The sequence below is a fragment of the Lactuca saligna genome, chromosome 6 (genome assembly GCF_052625555.1).
Source record: "Lactuca saligna cultivar CGN05327 chromosome 6, ASM5262555v1, whole genome shotgun sequence".
In the NCBI taxonomy this organism is placed as follows: domain Eukaryota; kingdom Viridiplantae; phylum Streptophyta; class Magnoliopsida; order Asterales; family Asteraceae; genus Lactuca; species Lactuca saligna.
In genome coordinates, this window is record NC_136422.1 from 19,246,338 (window position 1) to 19,260,605 (window position 14,268).

At 36.1% G+C, this 14,268-nt stretch overlaps 1 protein-coding gene across 1 annotated transcript; it reads left to right on the plus strand.

The window, feature by feature from the left end:
• Nucleotides 1-13,175: 13,175 nt before the first annotated feature.
• Nucleotides 13,176-13,711, plus strand: LOC145002348 (L10-interacting MYB domain-containing protein-like). Its single transcript, XM_078961638.1, has 2 exons — nucleotides 13,176-13,493; nucleotides 13,610-13,711. The coding sequence occupies exons 1-2, from the start codon at nucleotides 13,176-13,178 to the stop codon at nucleotides 13,709-13,711; spliced, it is 420 nt and encodes a 139-aa protein (XP_078817764.1).
• Nucleotides 13,712-14,268: the final 557 nt, after the last annotated feature.

The window sequence follows — 14,268 nt, forward strand, 5'->3', positions numbered from 1 at the left end:
TCGCTTCGGAGCAGGCTCAGATGTCCCGGTATCTGAGTATGCTAAAGAGGGACATCAGACAGTTTGTGTCTGCGCAGAGGTGCGAGACTTTGCTGGAGTTGCAGGAGGCCGCCAGGCGACGTGGGTTAGAGATTGAGTTACAGATGCGTGAGCTGAGGCAAGCTCCGGTTCAGTCGCAGCCGGCGACGAAATGGTCTAAGACCGTTGATTCCAGGATGGGAGATCAGGGTAGCCACATCTGTGGAAAGTGTGGAAGGGGTCACGTCGGGGTCTGTCGGTCCGGTGGAGCGTGCCGCAAGTGCGGAAAGGAGGGACACTATGCGAGGGATTGTCGGCAGTCAGTGCCGGTTCGGGATTTGAGGATATGCTATCATTGTCATCAGGTTGGACATTTGAAGGTCAACTGTCCACGGTTTGCTACAGGACCGGTGCAGGCTCCAGCACCGACTACGTTGAGGATCACAGGTGGAGATCAGGGTGGAGCTGAGCCCCCAAGGGTTTAGGGTCGTGTTTTTCAGCTTGCTGCTGCGGGTATGTTTCTTTCTGATGTTCGATTATTTATGATTGTTGTGGAGTATTGTTATCTGTTGGTTTCGTTGAATTGCATTTCGGGTTTTCGTGTGGTATCCGTTGTTCCTTGAGGGTTTGGCGAGTTGTGATCAAGATTTTTTTTTAGTATCTTTTGTTCCCTGAAGGATCATTATGGTTATGGATTTGTACTTCGAGCTATCGTTGATTATCTTTGTGAGGATTGGTGGCGGATGCGGCGTTGGTTTGAAGGCCAGTTAGATTCTGTAGTCTGAGGAATTGATAGTTGAAGATTGGGTTCCTTTCGAGCTGGTTGTGCAGCATGGGAACATGATTGTATGAAAGTTGTTGGTGTTGGTGAAAAACATTTTGAGTGCATGTGTTGATTCCTGCAAGGTTGCTTGGGGAGATCGGTGATGGCAACCGGTGACTAACTGTCAGTGTCTTAAGTGGGGGAGAATTGGAAATTCTCCGGATGATCGTTGGGCCTGAGAGGTTGTTTAGCTGCTTGGGGAATTCAGCGGTATTTCTATTAGTCGAGAGCAGGCTCGTACGAGTGAGTAACAGGCGTGCGGGGCGGAATACAGACCTAGAGCAGTTGATTGAGGAAGGCATGGGAGCAGGCCGGGATCGAGCATGTAGATAGAGTTCGGAACCCCTAGAGGGCTAGAACGGTATGCATGGGAGGATTTCCCGAAGGGATGGTTCGGAGTGATGAATGCTAGTTGAGCGGTCCGGATAGACTATAAGCCGGTAGGCGTACCAGTCAGACCGAAGGCTCGGAGGACGGTCCAGTCAGATTGGCTGAAGGTTCTGAGAGTGGTCCAGATTGGCTGAAGGCCTGGGGAGGCGGTCCAGTCATGCTGAAGACTCTGCGAGTATTGTTGGATCGGATTAAGGTTATGGGTTGCGTATGTTGCAGTGTGATTACATTGGGAGGTCTGGCCCCGGGTAGCAAACTTGAGCAGTGAAGGTAGTGCATGGGTTTGAGAGTCCCTGTGATGAGAGTCAGAGTAGTGGTGGTGCATAGATGTTGGGTACGCTTTAAAGAGGTAATGTAGCGTGGGATGAGCACCATGGTGCCTGTCATGGTGACTGGGCGGACAAGCGGTTCCTTGGTAAGGAAAGAGGGAGGAATGAAATCCCAAAAGGGAGTGCGAATTCACGGAAGTGAAAGTGGCAGTGTAGAGTTATGATTGGAGTGGTCCGTCGATGGTCCTTGAGTAGTGTGTTGCGGCGGTGGAATAAAATCTCATTCGACTTGATATGTTGCTTTGGGCGCAGAGGGAATACCGCGGTGTAGAGCCAGGGAGAGGGGTTCGGAAGGGATACAGAGGGAGAGTCTTGGACTCTCAGTGGGATTCTGAGCAGGGTTTTGGCTATGTTTTAGCGGTTCATCCTGGAAGGATGTTCGGGGATATCATCAGTGTATCAGTTTTTCCAAACCTAAGGGTGCTAGAGCTAGATCAGCATGTGTGTGTGATTGCGAGAGAAGAACCCGGAGGATTTGCTCCGAAATGGAAGAATGGGTCTTTCGGTCGTCATGGGATGGATAGAGTGGAATTCGGATCGGGAATCCGATGGTCCGTGGCTTTATAGCCATATGAGTCAAGTGAAGGATGAGAATTGGAGCAGTAAAGCATCATGGGTAATTCTCGGTTGTTGAGTGTGGTTATTAGAGGGTTCAGCTGGTGCCCGGTTTGAGTAGGTGAGCTTCTGGTTCTATGGTTGTACCTTGAGGGACTTGGTTCGGTCAAGGTCAAGTGGTGCGTCGTGGGAAGTAATTTGAAGATGAGATGCCGAAGGCTTCGAGGACGAAGCATAATTTAAGTGAGGGAGAATTGTAACATCCCCGAATCGCAAGAGTAGAGTTGAAGGGCTAAAAGTGTAAGTTTTAGAGGATGACTCGGTGAGTACATGGTTGACTCGGCGAGTCAGGTCGCGGTCATGGTCGCGTGTCAAGTGGCCTACTCGGCGAGTCCCTAGGATGGACTCGGTGAGTAGGTGCTGTATGGAGAAAACCCTAATTTCCGGGGTTGAGCCCTATATAAAGAGCATTATACCCCTCCACAGCCTCCCTTATTCCCCCCTTGAGTTCCAGAAACCCTAAATGCGTGAAGAGATCATTTGTGGAGCAAATTAGAGCTTGGAGAGGTGTTGTTTGAAGAGATCTTGAAAGAGAAGTGGCTTGGATCAAAGGGCTTTGCTTGGATTCGAGTTTGGCTGCTATTGAGGCATCTTTTGGAGGTAATATCTTCGTCCTTAGGCTGTGCATTCCTAGTTTCATCATTTTGGGGTTTGTGGGGAGTATGTCTTGGAATGTTTTGGAGTTTGGAGGATAGATCTGAGGTTGCTACCTCAGATCTGGAATATTGAGGGCCTAGAGTGCATTAAAGTTCCTGTGTTTGTGTGCTTAGTGAAGTCACCATGTCCCAAACCTTGGTTTTAAGGTGAATATGGCTTAAATCTCGTTAGATTCACGTAAAGTTTGCCACTTTACGTGATGGATGGATTGTAGGAGGTTGGATCTATGTTTTGGATCAATTGCATGGCCTGAAATGCTTTTGTATGGATTCAGATAGGTGGTACTCGACGAGTCACATGGGTGGACTCGACGAGTTGCTTGAAGATGGCCTGGGACTCGACGAGTTGGAAGAACAACTTAGCGAGTAGGTTGAAGATGGCCTTGGACTCGACGAGTCCATTTGGACTCGGCGAGTCTTGTCGAGGGAGTCCCAATATTTCTGGTTGAGTCGATGAATCGGTGAGTTGGGTGCGAGTGGACTCAGAGTTGTTGGACTCGGCGAGTCTTGGGGTGACTCGGCGAGTTGGGCCGCTAATTGAGAGAAGTTCTGAGCATAAGGACTCGGCGAGTCATCGGGATGACTCGGCGAGTAGGGTCAGTCAGGGGTTGACTTTGACTCGTCCAAGGTTGACCAGTTGTCTTCCAGGGGTATTTTGGTAATTAAGGGTACTTATTGAGTTGTATGTTTTGATGTTTAGTGGAGGAGTTCGTGCCAGAGTTCGGAGCAGCAGGATCTTATCTTTTCAGCCGACAGTTTCGAGGTGAGTTATCCTCACTATATCAACAGGGTCTAAGGCACCAAGGCCGGCCCTTTATTGTATTGAGATTCGGTTATGGATATTATGTTATTGTTTGATGTGTCTACATCCTGGTAGCTAGGATGGTACATGCTAGGAGGCCTTGTTAAGGTCAGTTTTCCCGATATACAGAGTGATGCTATGCTAGTGACCGGTTAGGTCGGTAACCCGGTTAGGGTAATGATATGCTATGTGATCTGCTTGTTCGGTTTGTTGACTATGACTGTTATATGAATGTATGTTTTGTGAACATGGTTGTTTGGACTGGAGATGGGTTGAGGCGGGTCCTGCTTTGTGCTGTAGGCCAAGATACCCAGGGCGGACCGGTTGTTCCGAAGGCCCAGCGAGCGGTCCGGATAGGCTGTAGGCCCCACGAGGGCGGACCAGACGTGCCGAGGCTCGGAGAGTGGACCAGGTCGACTGAAGGCCCGATGCGGGCGGACCAGTCACACTGTAGACTCAGAGAGTGGACCAGGTGGGTTGAAGGCCCGATGCGGGCGGACCAACCCCACTGTAGACTCGAAGAACATGACTAGACCCGGAGGAGGGATCCGTTGGACTGAAGGCCCGATACGGCGGACCAATCACACGGTAGACCCGATATGCATGGTTGTTCTATGTTCTGTTATGTTATGTATGTTTTATATGTTTTGGACCGGAAGGTCGTAGCCTGGAAGAGCGTATACGTGGTTGGTATTTTGGGGGTATCTCACTAAGCTTTCGGGCTTACAGTTGTGGTTTAATGTTTTTCAGGTTCTTCAGGAGACTGTGGCAAGGCGAAGGCGCGATCGTACCGCTCCTCATGATTTTGTAGCAATGTGATTCTGGGAATACTCTAATGACTTGTACTGAAAACCTTTTTGTAAACATTTTAATGAAAATCAGGTTGTTTTGAAAAATTTTAATTGGTTGTATTTTTCGGATGTTACACATTGAGTTTGCTGCTACGTGGGGCAGATGTCCAAAGAAACGAAAGAGATTTGTTGCTATTTGTTACGGGCTACTCCGGATTCTATGGAAAATCAAGAATGACAGAACGAAAGAGATTTGTTGCTATTTGTTACGGGCTACTCTGGATTCTATGGAAAATCAGGAACGAGAGACTCTTTCAGGCGAGGTCGTGCAGTGGAAAACATTAAATCAATGGTGTATGTTTTGATTAAATGCAGAGGTAATAGTGGTATTTGTAATCTGGATGAATGGAATATTTCTCCATTCTCCTCTATATTATTGTATTTATGTACTGTTGTTCTGGCCCCTACTTTTTAGCTTCTTGATTGCCGGGGGTTTCAGTTTTATATAAAATTGCCGTTTCCAAAAAATAAAAAGCAATAGCATGTTATTCAAATATCTATAATGTGATTGTGCACATTTTTGTTGGAATTACTATTTCAAAAGATGTAAAATATAATTTTAGTGTTTTCGTTTGTTAACGAAAATGTTCTGTATTTATCTGTTCCCTTTCAATTGCATCATTTTTTTAGGTAGAATACTTAAACAAGTAAGACAAGATTTAACCGCTCTACTCAAACCTTTTTTAAGGGAAAATGACTTATTAAGGTAATTAACTTTTCGATATGTTCACATCTGGGTAACTATCTTTTTTTTTTTTTGTATACATCTTGGTAACAAACTTGTTGGAAGTGTTCACATATGGCCATTATGACTTGCTATAACATGTTAAATCCTAGATGTCAACGATTTCAACAAGTTTGGTACCTAGATGTGTACAAAAAAAAAAATAGTTAGCTAAATATGAACAAAACGAAAAGTAAAAGTAAATTACAAGAATAGTCCCTGTAGTTTGGGGGAATTTGTGTTTTTCGTCCCTAACTTATTTTTTTTAACTTGGATGGTCCCTATTGTTTTTTTTTTTTTTTTTTTTTTGCGTTTGGTTCCTATCTTACCTAAAAAAGACTATTGTGCCCTTATTAATTAATTTTTTTAATTAATTTTCTTATTTATGTATTTATTTTTTACATATTTAAAAAAAATTAATAGACCCACATATTGTGCCCTTATTAATTTATTTTTTAATTAATTTTGTTACGAGCTTGGTCTATGTTTTACCTAAAAAGATTATTGTGTCCTTATTAATTTATTTTTTTAATTAATTTTCTTATTTATGTATTTATTCTTTATATATTTAAGAAAAATTAGTACATCCTACATATATGTATCTCCTCACCATCCAATCTCTCATCCTCTTTAACTTCTATTTATTTTTCATCTTTAGTGATATCGACGTCTTCATCATCCCTTCTTTTTTCGGTCCTTCAACTCCGTCGAATCAACACCACAACCCACTAAAGATGAAGAGACAGTAGGCTGTGGTGTTGGTTCGCTAGAGTTGAAGTACCAAAAAAAAAAGGATGGTGAAGACGTCAATGTTACTAAAGATGGAAAAGAAATAGAAGTTGGGGAGGATGACAGATGGGATGGTGACCAGTAAGACCCAAATTAAATTTCTCAAATGTGGTTTCAGGTTTACGGTGAGGAGATACATATATGCGGGGTCTATTAATTTTTTTTAAAATATATGAAAAATAAATACATAAATAAGAAAATCTATTAAAAAATAAATTAATAAGGACACAATAGTATTTTTAGGTAAAACAGAGACTAAACGTGCAACAAATATAAACATTTGGGACCATTCGAATTAAATTTCTCAAATGTGGTTTATGGTTTATGGTGAGGAAATACAGATATGTGGGGTTTATTAAATTTTTTAAAATATATAAAAAATAAATACATAAATAAGAAAAGTAATTAAAAAATAAATTAATAAGGACACAATAGTTTTTTAGGTAAGACAGGGATCAAACGCGTAACAAAAATAAATAGTGTGACCATCCGAGTTAAAAAAAATAAGTTAGGGACCAAAAACACAAATTCTCCCAAACCATAAAGACCATTTGTGTAATTTATTTTTACTTTTCGTTTGTTCATATTTGGGTAACTATTTTTCTATACACATCTAGGTAACGAACTTGTTCAAAATGTTGACATCTAGGATTTAACCTGCTATACCAAGTCATAGTGGTCATATGTGAACACTTCTAACAAGTTTGTTACCTAGATGTGTATAAAAAAAGATAGTTACCTAGATGTGAACATACCAAAAAGTTAATTACCTTAATAAGTCATTTTCCCTTTTTTTAGCAGATGGAATTTTGTATAGGCCACAACCTATAAAGAACAAGGCATCTACACCAATCAACCCAATTACAAACATCAAAATTAGCTAGGTTGAAAAAAAATGTTTTATCATTATATATATATATATATATATATATATATATATATATATATATATATATATATATATATATACTAGAAATCACAAAACAACCTAAATAGTAGCTAAAAGAGGGCAAATAGATAAAAGGTTTAGGCGTTGATTCATAGAAATAGTGAATGACAACGATTAATACAACCAACATCTCCCTTCCTATCCCTAAATTTAGACCATAAAAACACAAAGGAAATTTTTTTTTATGATACTGGAAGTGATAAAGTAGTTAAACACCCTATAGTTTTTCGCCTTCCATAGAATCCATAATGAGCCGTAACAAATCACCAATACAAGCTTTTCTATTTCAGACAGTTTTTCCACGACACCGCAAAATTTATGAACTCACCTACACAAGAAAAGTGTTGATTGGGAGTGACACACCATTTGAAAATCGATTTTCTCTTCTTACTCACAAAGGGGCAACACAATAATATATGATCTGCATTTGCAATCTCATCACGACATAGTCTACATGCAACCAATGGGATATTCACCCCTCTATAATGAAGGGTGACTTTATAAGATGTCCTGTCGATACCCGCCCTCCAAATAAAACAAGTAACATTCAATGGGACAGAGCTAATCCAAATGATTGAATCTCTACTCAATGAGGTTACATTTGTGTCAATATTATGTGCAAAACATCCATTACGTAGTCTGCATCTGGAGTAAGGTTACAATGACACAAGTCACTAGCTTGCAGGCTTAAAGGCATCGCCATATTGATGTAAATTGATATGTACTAGTTTAAACCAATATAGAGAGGTTCTTTAATAAGCTAACATAACAAATAATCAACTTAGCATAATCCAATCCATAATTCAACTTATAAATAAGCAAGTAAGCTAGTCTAAACAAAACTTTGGGTATTTAGCTCATAACTTTAGCAAACAAACATCTAAAAAACACAATTCAACGTGTAATCCATGATCAAACACAAGAAGAACAAGAAAATATGAGAAGTATTCCCTCAAAATCTCCCAAAATCTAGCTTTTAATCGGTCTCTGCATTTCAAAGCTTCTTAATAATGTCCTTGGCCTTCAAAAGTCGTGTAAAGCTCCCAGTACACGTTAGGTTTTCAACGATTTTGCATTCTATTTATAATTTTCGAAGTCGCTCCACCACGTCGTGGTAATTCTCACCACGTCCTAGTGTTTGGGTTTATCGCGTAACCAACAAGTCTTCAAAGTTCATCAGGATCTTTCAAAACGCCACGTCATGGTGGATGTCACCACGTCGTAGTAATGAAAATGTTCTTCTTCTTTTACGCCATGATCCAAGTTCCTAGCTTATAGCTTTCATATTCTTTCCTTTTTCACTCTATAACATGTCTTTTACTTCTATAAACAACATATGACAAATTAAGTATATTTTGTCCTTATAACGTGCATAAATATAGCTAAAATTATTAACATGTGATGTAATATATATATATATATATATATATATATATATATATATATATATATATATATATATATATATATATATATATATATATGTTCAGGTTCATTTGAGACCATTTTAATTTTGTAGGACCGTGAGATCAAATCTAAAAATAATTTAAAAATGCAAAATAAATGGAGAAATCCAAAAATTCTTTTTTTAAATATTATTTTCGGAACTTGAATTAAATACAATAAAATAAAATAAATCCCATTTTTTTTTTAAAAAAAATACGTGAAATATTCTAAATAGAATATTACACTGACATATTCTAAAAAATAATTCTAAAATGCAAAATAAATGGAAAAATCTAAAAATTCTTTTTTTAAATATTATTTTCGGAACTTGAATTAACTAAAAAAAATTATAAAAAAAATCCTTTTTTTTTTTTTTTGAAAAATACGTGAAATATTCTAAATAGAATATTACACTGTACATATTCTAAAAATAATTTTAAAATGCAAAATAAATGGAAAAATCAAAAAATTCTTTTTTTAAATATTATTTTTGAAACTTGAATTAACTAAAAAAAATTTAAAAAAAAATTAAAAAATACGTCTCACGGTCTTACAAATTAAGCCATCTCACATGAACCTATATATATATATATATCTATATATATATATATATATATATATATATATATATATATATATATATATATATATATATATATATATATATATATATATGGTTAGGTTCATTTGAGACCATCTATATTTTGTGAGACCGTGAGATGCATTTTTTTATTTTTTTTAGTTAATTCATATTCCGAAAATAATATTTTAAAAAAGGAATTTTTTATTTTTCCATTTATTTTGCATTTTTAAATTATTTTTAGAATATGTACAGTGTAATATTCTATTTATAATATTTCACGTATTTTTCAAAAAAAATAGAATTTATTTTTATTTTTATTTTTTTTACCTTTTTTAGTTAATTCAAGTTCCGAAAATAATATTTAAAAAAAGAATTTTTAGATTTTTCCATTTATTTTGCATTTTAAAATTATTTTTTAGAATATGTCAGTGCAATAATCTATTTAGAATATTTCACGTATTTTTCAAAAAAAAAACGGTATTTTTTTTATTTTTTTTATATTTTTTATATTTTTTTTAGTTAATTCAAGTTCCGAAAATAATATTTAAAAAAAGAATTTTTGGATTTTTCCATTTATTTTGCATTTTAAAATTATTTTTAGATTTGGTCTCACGGTCTCACAAAATTAGAATGGTTTCAAATGAACCTGAACCTATATATATATATACTAATTCAAAATATAATAAAATAAAACGTAAATATTTAGTCATAGCGACTTATTCAACCAAATGATCAAATATCATGGTTAAAAGTTAGATCCAATTTTCTAACGTATGATCCGCTTGCTCTCATGTTCAACTAGATTTGGGGAAAAGAAAATCAAAGACGAGCTGAACAGATTACACAAACGTTAACTTTAAAATTTTAAGCAGCTTTCGATTCGAGTGCTGTAAATATAACGTGATTAATCTTTAAATATCTAATAAGTAAATATCTCAAAAAGACATTTAGGAGCATATAAAATTAGATTTACATCGTTCCTTCGCGCCGGCGGTGTTTAGATTTAAACGAAGAACAATTACCGAACGAATTGAGGTTCACACGCGTCCGGCGGATGAGGGGGTGTCGGTAGGGTGGGAGTCTGTAGCATGTGACATAATGCGGCACATGTTTAGTTTGGGGGTTGTGGACGTTGAAATCCCACCTTAATTTTGTTTTTATATCAAAAAACTAACTTCTTAATTTTATAATTAAGTATATTTATTTTTTTGAACGGCAAAAAACAAACACTCTAGCAAAATGTTAGAAAGAGTCACAAATTACAAGCATTTCGTGGCAAACAACACAATAAAGATCAATCAAATTAGACTGTTTAGCTTTATGCTTAATCTAGTTATAGATGAAGACATGGATCTCATTAGCCGCTTTCAATGAGCTACATCTATGGTCTATAAAAACGGTCGTATTTCTTGTCTTCCAAATCACACTCTCGTTGATGAGATTAGAATGATACAACAAATTCCAGGGGCACTAGGAAAAAGATCACTCCAAGAATAAACCCCATATCTCCTTAGAAAGAGAGCATTCAAAGCCTTGAACTCGGCCTTATGCATATTGAAACAAAGTTAGGGCCCAGGCCCCCACATCTAGAAGGCCCCACAAACCAAGAAGTCCATATTCCGGCTAAGGCGCTAAACGACTAAAAAAACAACGCTTCTTCTTCCTCTGCATACGGATTCTTGTGTTCGCATGTTCCGCTTGATCTTATTCTTCTTCTGAGTTCTGATTCACGACACAATTGCACAAGGGTTCCAAGTTCCGTCTGCTCTTCGACTTCTTCCTTCTCCATTGAAGCCTTCTCCAATCTCCATAAACGATAATATACAACTCATTTCAAGTTCCATGATCCATCTGTTCTTCTTCTAGTCTTGTTACCCTTTGTGTATCCTCCTTAATAAATGAAGGTTTTTTTGTCATATCTCAATCTCTCATGAGTTTTGACACTTGTCATTTTGTGGTATTTTTGAATAAATGTTTTTTCCATTTGTCATTTTCTCATTTTTTTTTTCTTTCTTAATTAACACATCATATTTACACCTTAATTAATAATTACCTTAATTGAAAATAACAATTAAATTACAATATTACAACTCATATATTATTTAATATGTTTCCTTTTAAATTCAAGTTTTAAATTTTAAATTTCAAATTTAAATAAATTTTTATTTAAACCTTCATATTTATTTTTTTTTATTTTATCCAACCCGTTAACATACGGGTTTCACAACTAGTTTTTATTAAAGGACGATTATGCCTTTTTTTATGTATATGCAATTGTGAGAAATCATGTTTTCTAGTATTTAGTTTACATCCTGTTTTGTAAGAAAAAAAACTGATATTATTTATTTTTACTATAAAATGACAAATATGCCTTTTTACTATATGTGATATATACTAATAAAAAATATGCAAACTTTTTTTTTAACAGAACTCGATGATTATAACCTAATAGGGAAACCTACTTTTGTATACGCATATGTTTATCTGTATATGCATTGTTTATCATAAAAACTCTTTCAGATTGATGTAATATATTGGAAAAACTTCTTTTAACAATTATCAATTTGCAGTTCTTTATGCAAGTAAAATATAACGACACTTAGACTATATTGCAAGCTAAAGTCAAAGTATATAATCTAATGATATACTCTTATGTATAATATTTTTATTCTTTTACTTTTTTATTTATGTTGTATACAAAAATAAAAATTTAAATTTATTAAAAAAAATTTATTAATAGAACGATAATTCTGCTCTTTTCTGTTTGTGTTATTAACAGAAAAAAATCATGTTAAATTTTTATTTTTAAAGTAATTTTCTGAAAATTATGTCTATACACTTAGGGCCTGTTTGATTTCAACCTACCGGGTCCAGTCAGTGTTGACTGCTGACCCGGTCAGCAGTCAACTATTTGATAATAACATATATTAGCTGATTCGGTCAGCCCATTCCAATCCATTTTACTTACTCGGTCCGTCCAAAATACCCTTCCTGACTAGATCAGCGCTTCGTATTTTTTGCCCTTTCTCGCCTCATCCTTCTCTCGCCAAAATTGAAGACATAAATCAATACCTAGCTGCTCTCCACCCTCCATCGCACGTCGACTACACAGTGCCGGCGACTACTCTCTGCTCCACCTTCTCCAGCGAAGACCACACAGTGTCGGCGACAAGCACACAGCGCCGACGACAAAAGGTTAGTTTCTGCGTTTTTTTTTCCTGTTTTGGCTTTTGCTTCTTGAATTAAAAAATCCTTTGATGTTTGTTGTCAAATTCCTGATTACATGCTGAAATCTAGAATGTTGTAGGATCAAATTTCAAATTTAATCTAATTTAATCTAGAATGCTATAGGATCAAATCCTTTGATGTTTGGCGACAAGCACACAGGTCCGATTCAACACCAACACTGTTTGTATAAGCATATTACTAGCTGTGATTTTAATGTATTTGAACTTTAGAGCTTACATAATTTTTCTCTTCGGGAACTTCTACTTCATGACATGGAACTCTATGCTATTGCTACCAAATCAAAGCATAAATATATTTAGGAATCGGAAACTATCACGTTAGGATTGCAAAAAAAAAAAAAATTGGGGTTACTGCAAAAATTTGGTGTTTATGTTATTCTATACTGCAGAAAAAAAAAGAGGGGGGGGGGGGGGGTTTGAAATTACTTATTTCATTATTCTTGGATTCAATTAGATTGAAGGATTACCATAGAATCAATTGACATGAACTCATGAGATGAACTAATGTTTGAATATGTTTGTACATTCTTGTGTGAAATCTGAAATTAAAGATTGTTATATGCTTATGAGATCAAATTTTATTTTGTATGATGAAATCACATATATGTGTTCTTGTTTATAAAAGAGTGTTTTATGTTGTTGAAAATATGATGAAATCACATTTATGTGTTTTTGTTTATAAAAGATTGTTAAAGATTGTTGTATGCTTATAAAATCAATTCATAATGTGTTTTTGTTTATAAAAGATTGTTATATGCTTATGAGAACAAAATTTATTTTGTATGAGGAAAACACATTAATGTTTTTTTGCTTCTAAAAGATTGTTTTATGTTGTTGAAAATATGATGAAATCACAATTTTGCTTGATTTATTTGTAAACATGTGTTCTGTGGATGATTTATTTGTAAATGTGTGTTATATGTTACTTTTTTTTTTTTTTTTTACAATAGACATGACGGATAAAAGAACTAGGGTTAGTTGGAAGTCGGAATTGGTGGACAAAACTTTTTTGGAAGCGTGTATACAAGAATTAACAAGTAATGGCCGGGAGGGTAGTGGCCTAAAAGCAAGCTCATGGGCTGTGGTCGCGGAGAAATTGAAAACAGATCATAATTTTGTTGTCGACAAAAAACAAATGAAAAACCGATACGACTATTTAAAAGCAAAGTATGCAGTGTGTTTAAAACTTAAAAACAAAACAGGAAATATTTACAATCCCGTAACAAATTCTTTTAACATGACTAATGAAGAATGGGAAGCGGAAGCGAAGGTATATATATATATATATATATATATATATATATATATATATATATATATATACATATTTTTTAAATTAGATTATTTTTTTACTACTTTAACAATATTTATTAAATTTTCAAATAGTTGAACAAGTATGTAGATAAGCTGAGAAATGCACCCCTCCCTTGCCCTAATCTTTGTACCCAACTATTTGATGGGGCGACCTCGACCGGTGTTCACAGTTAGGGGCCATCTTCGACACTACCTCATCCCAATGAAACCTTCAGTAGACATGATTTTGAGGATACAGAGATGGAAGAGCCGGCACCTCATCCAAATACCCCAAGCTCAACCGTACCTCAACCTACTAGTGAGGAATCATCTGGGCGGACAAAAAACAAAGGGGGCAAACGAAATGGTCCTAAAGAAACCACACTTGATGATGAGTTGAAAGAAGTTGGAAAAGAAATTATCAAGGCTGCACAAGCATTCACGGAAGCAAATAATCTTGACAAGGAGATGGATGCTTGTATGGCAAGGTTGACAAGCTTGGAGTGGGGAGAATATGATCCGAAATACACCACTGCTCTTATGTTATTTGCTGAAAGTGCTGGCAATAGGAAAATTTGGTTGCGCCTTAACTTGTCAACTTGTGAGTCGTGGGTAACAAATGCGGGAAGAAAGTTTGGATTAGTTGGTTGACTTTAGTATGTTATGGTTTATTGTTTGACTTTAGTATGTTTTGGTTCATTGTTTGACATTAGTATGTTATGGTTTGTTGTTTGACTTTAGTATGTTTTGGT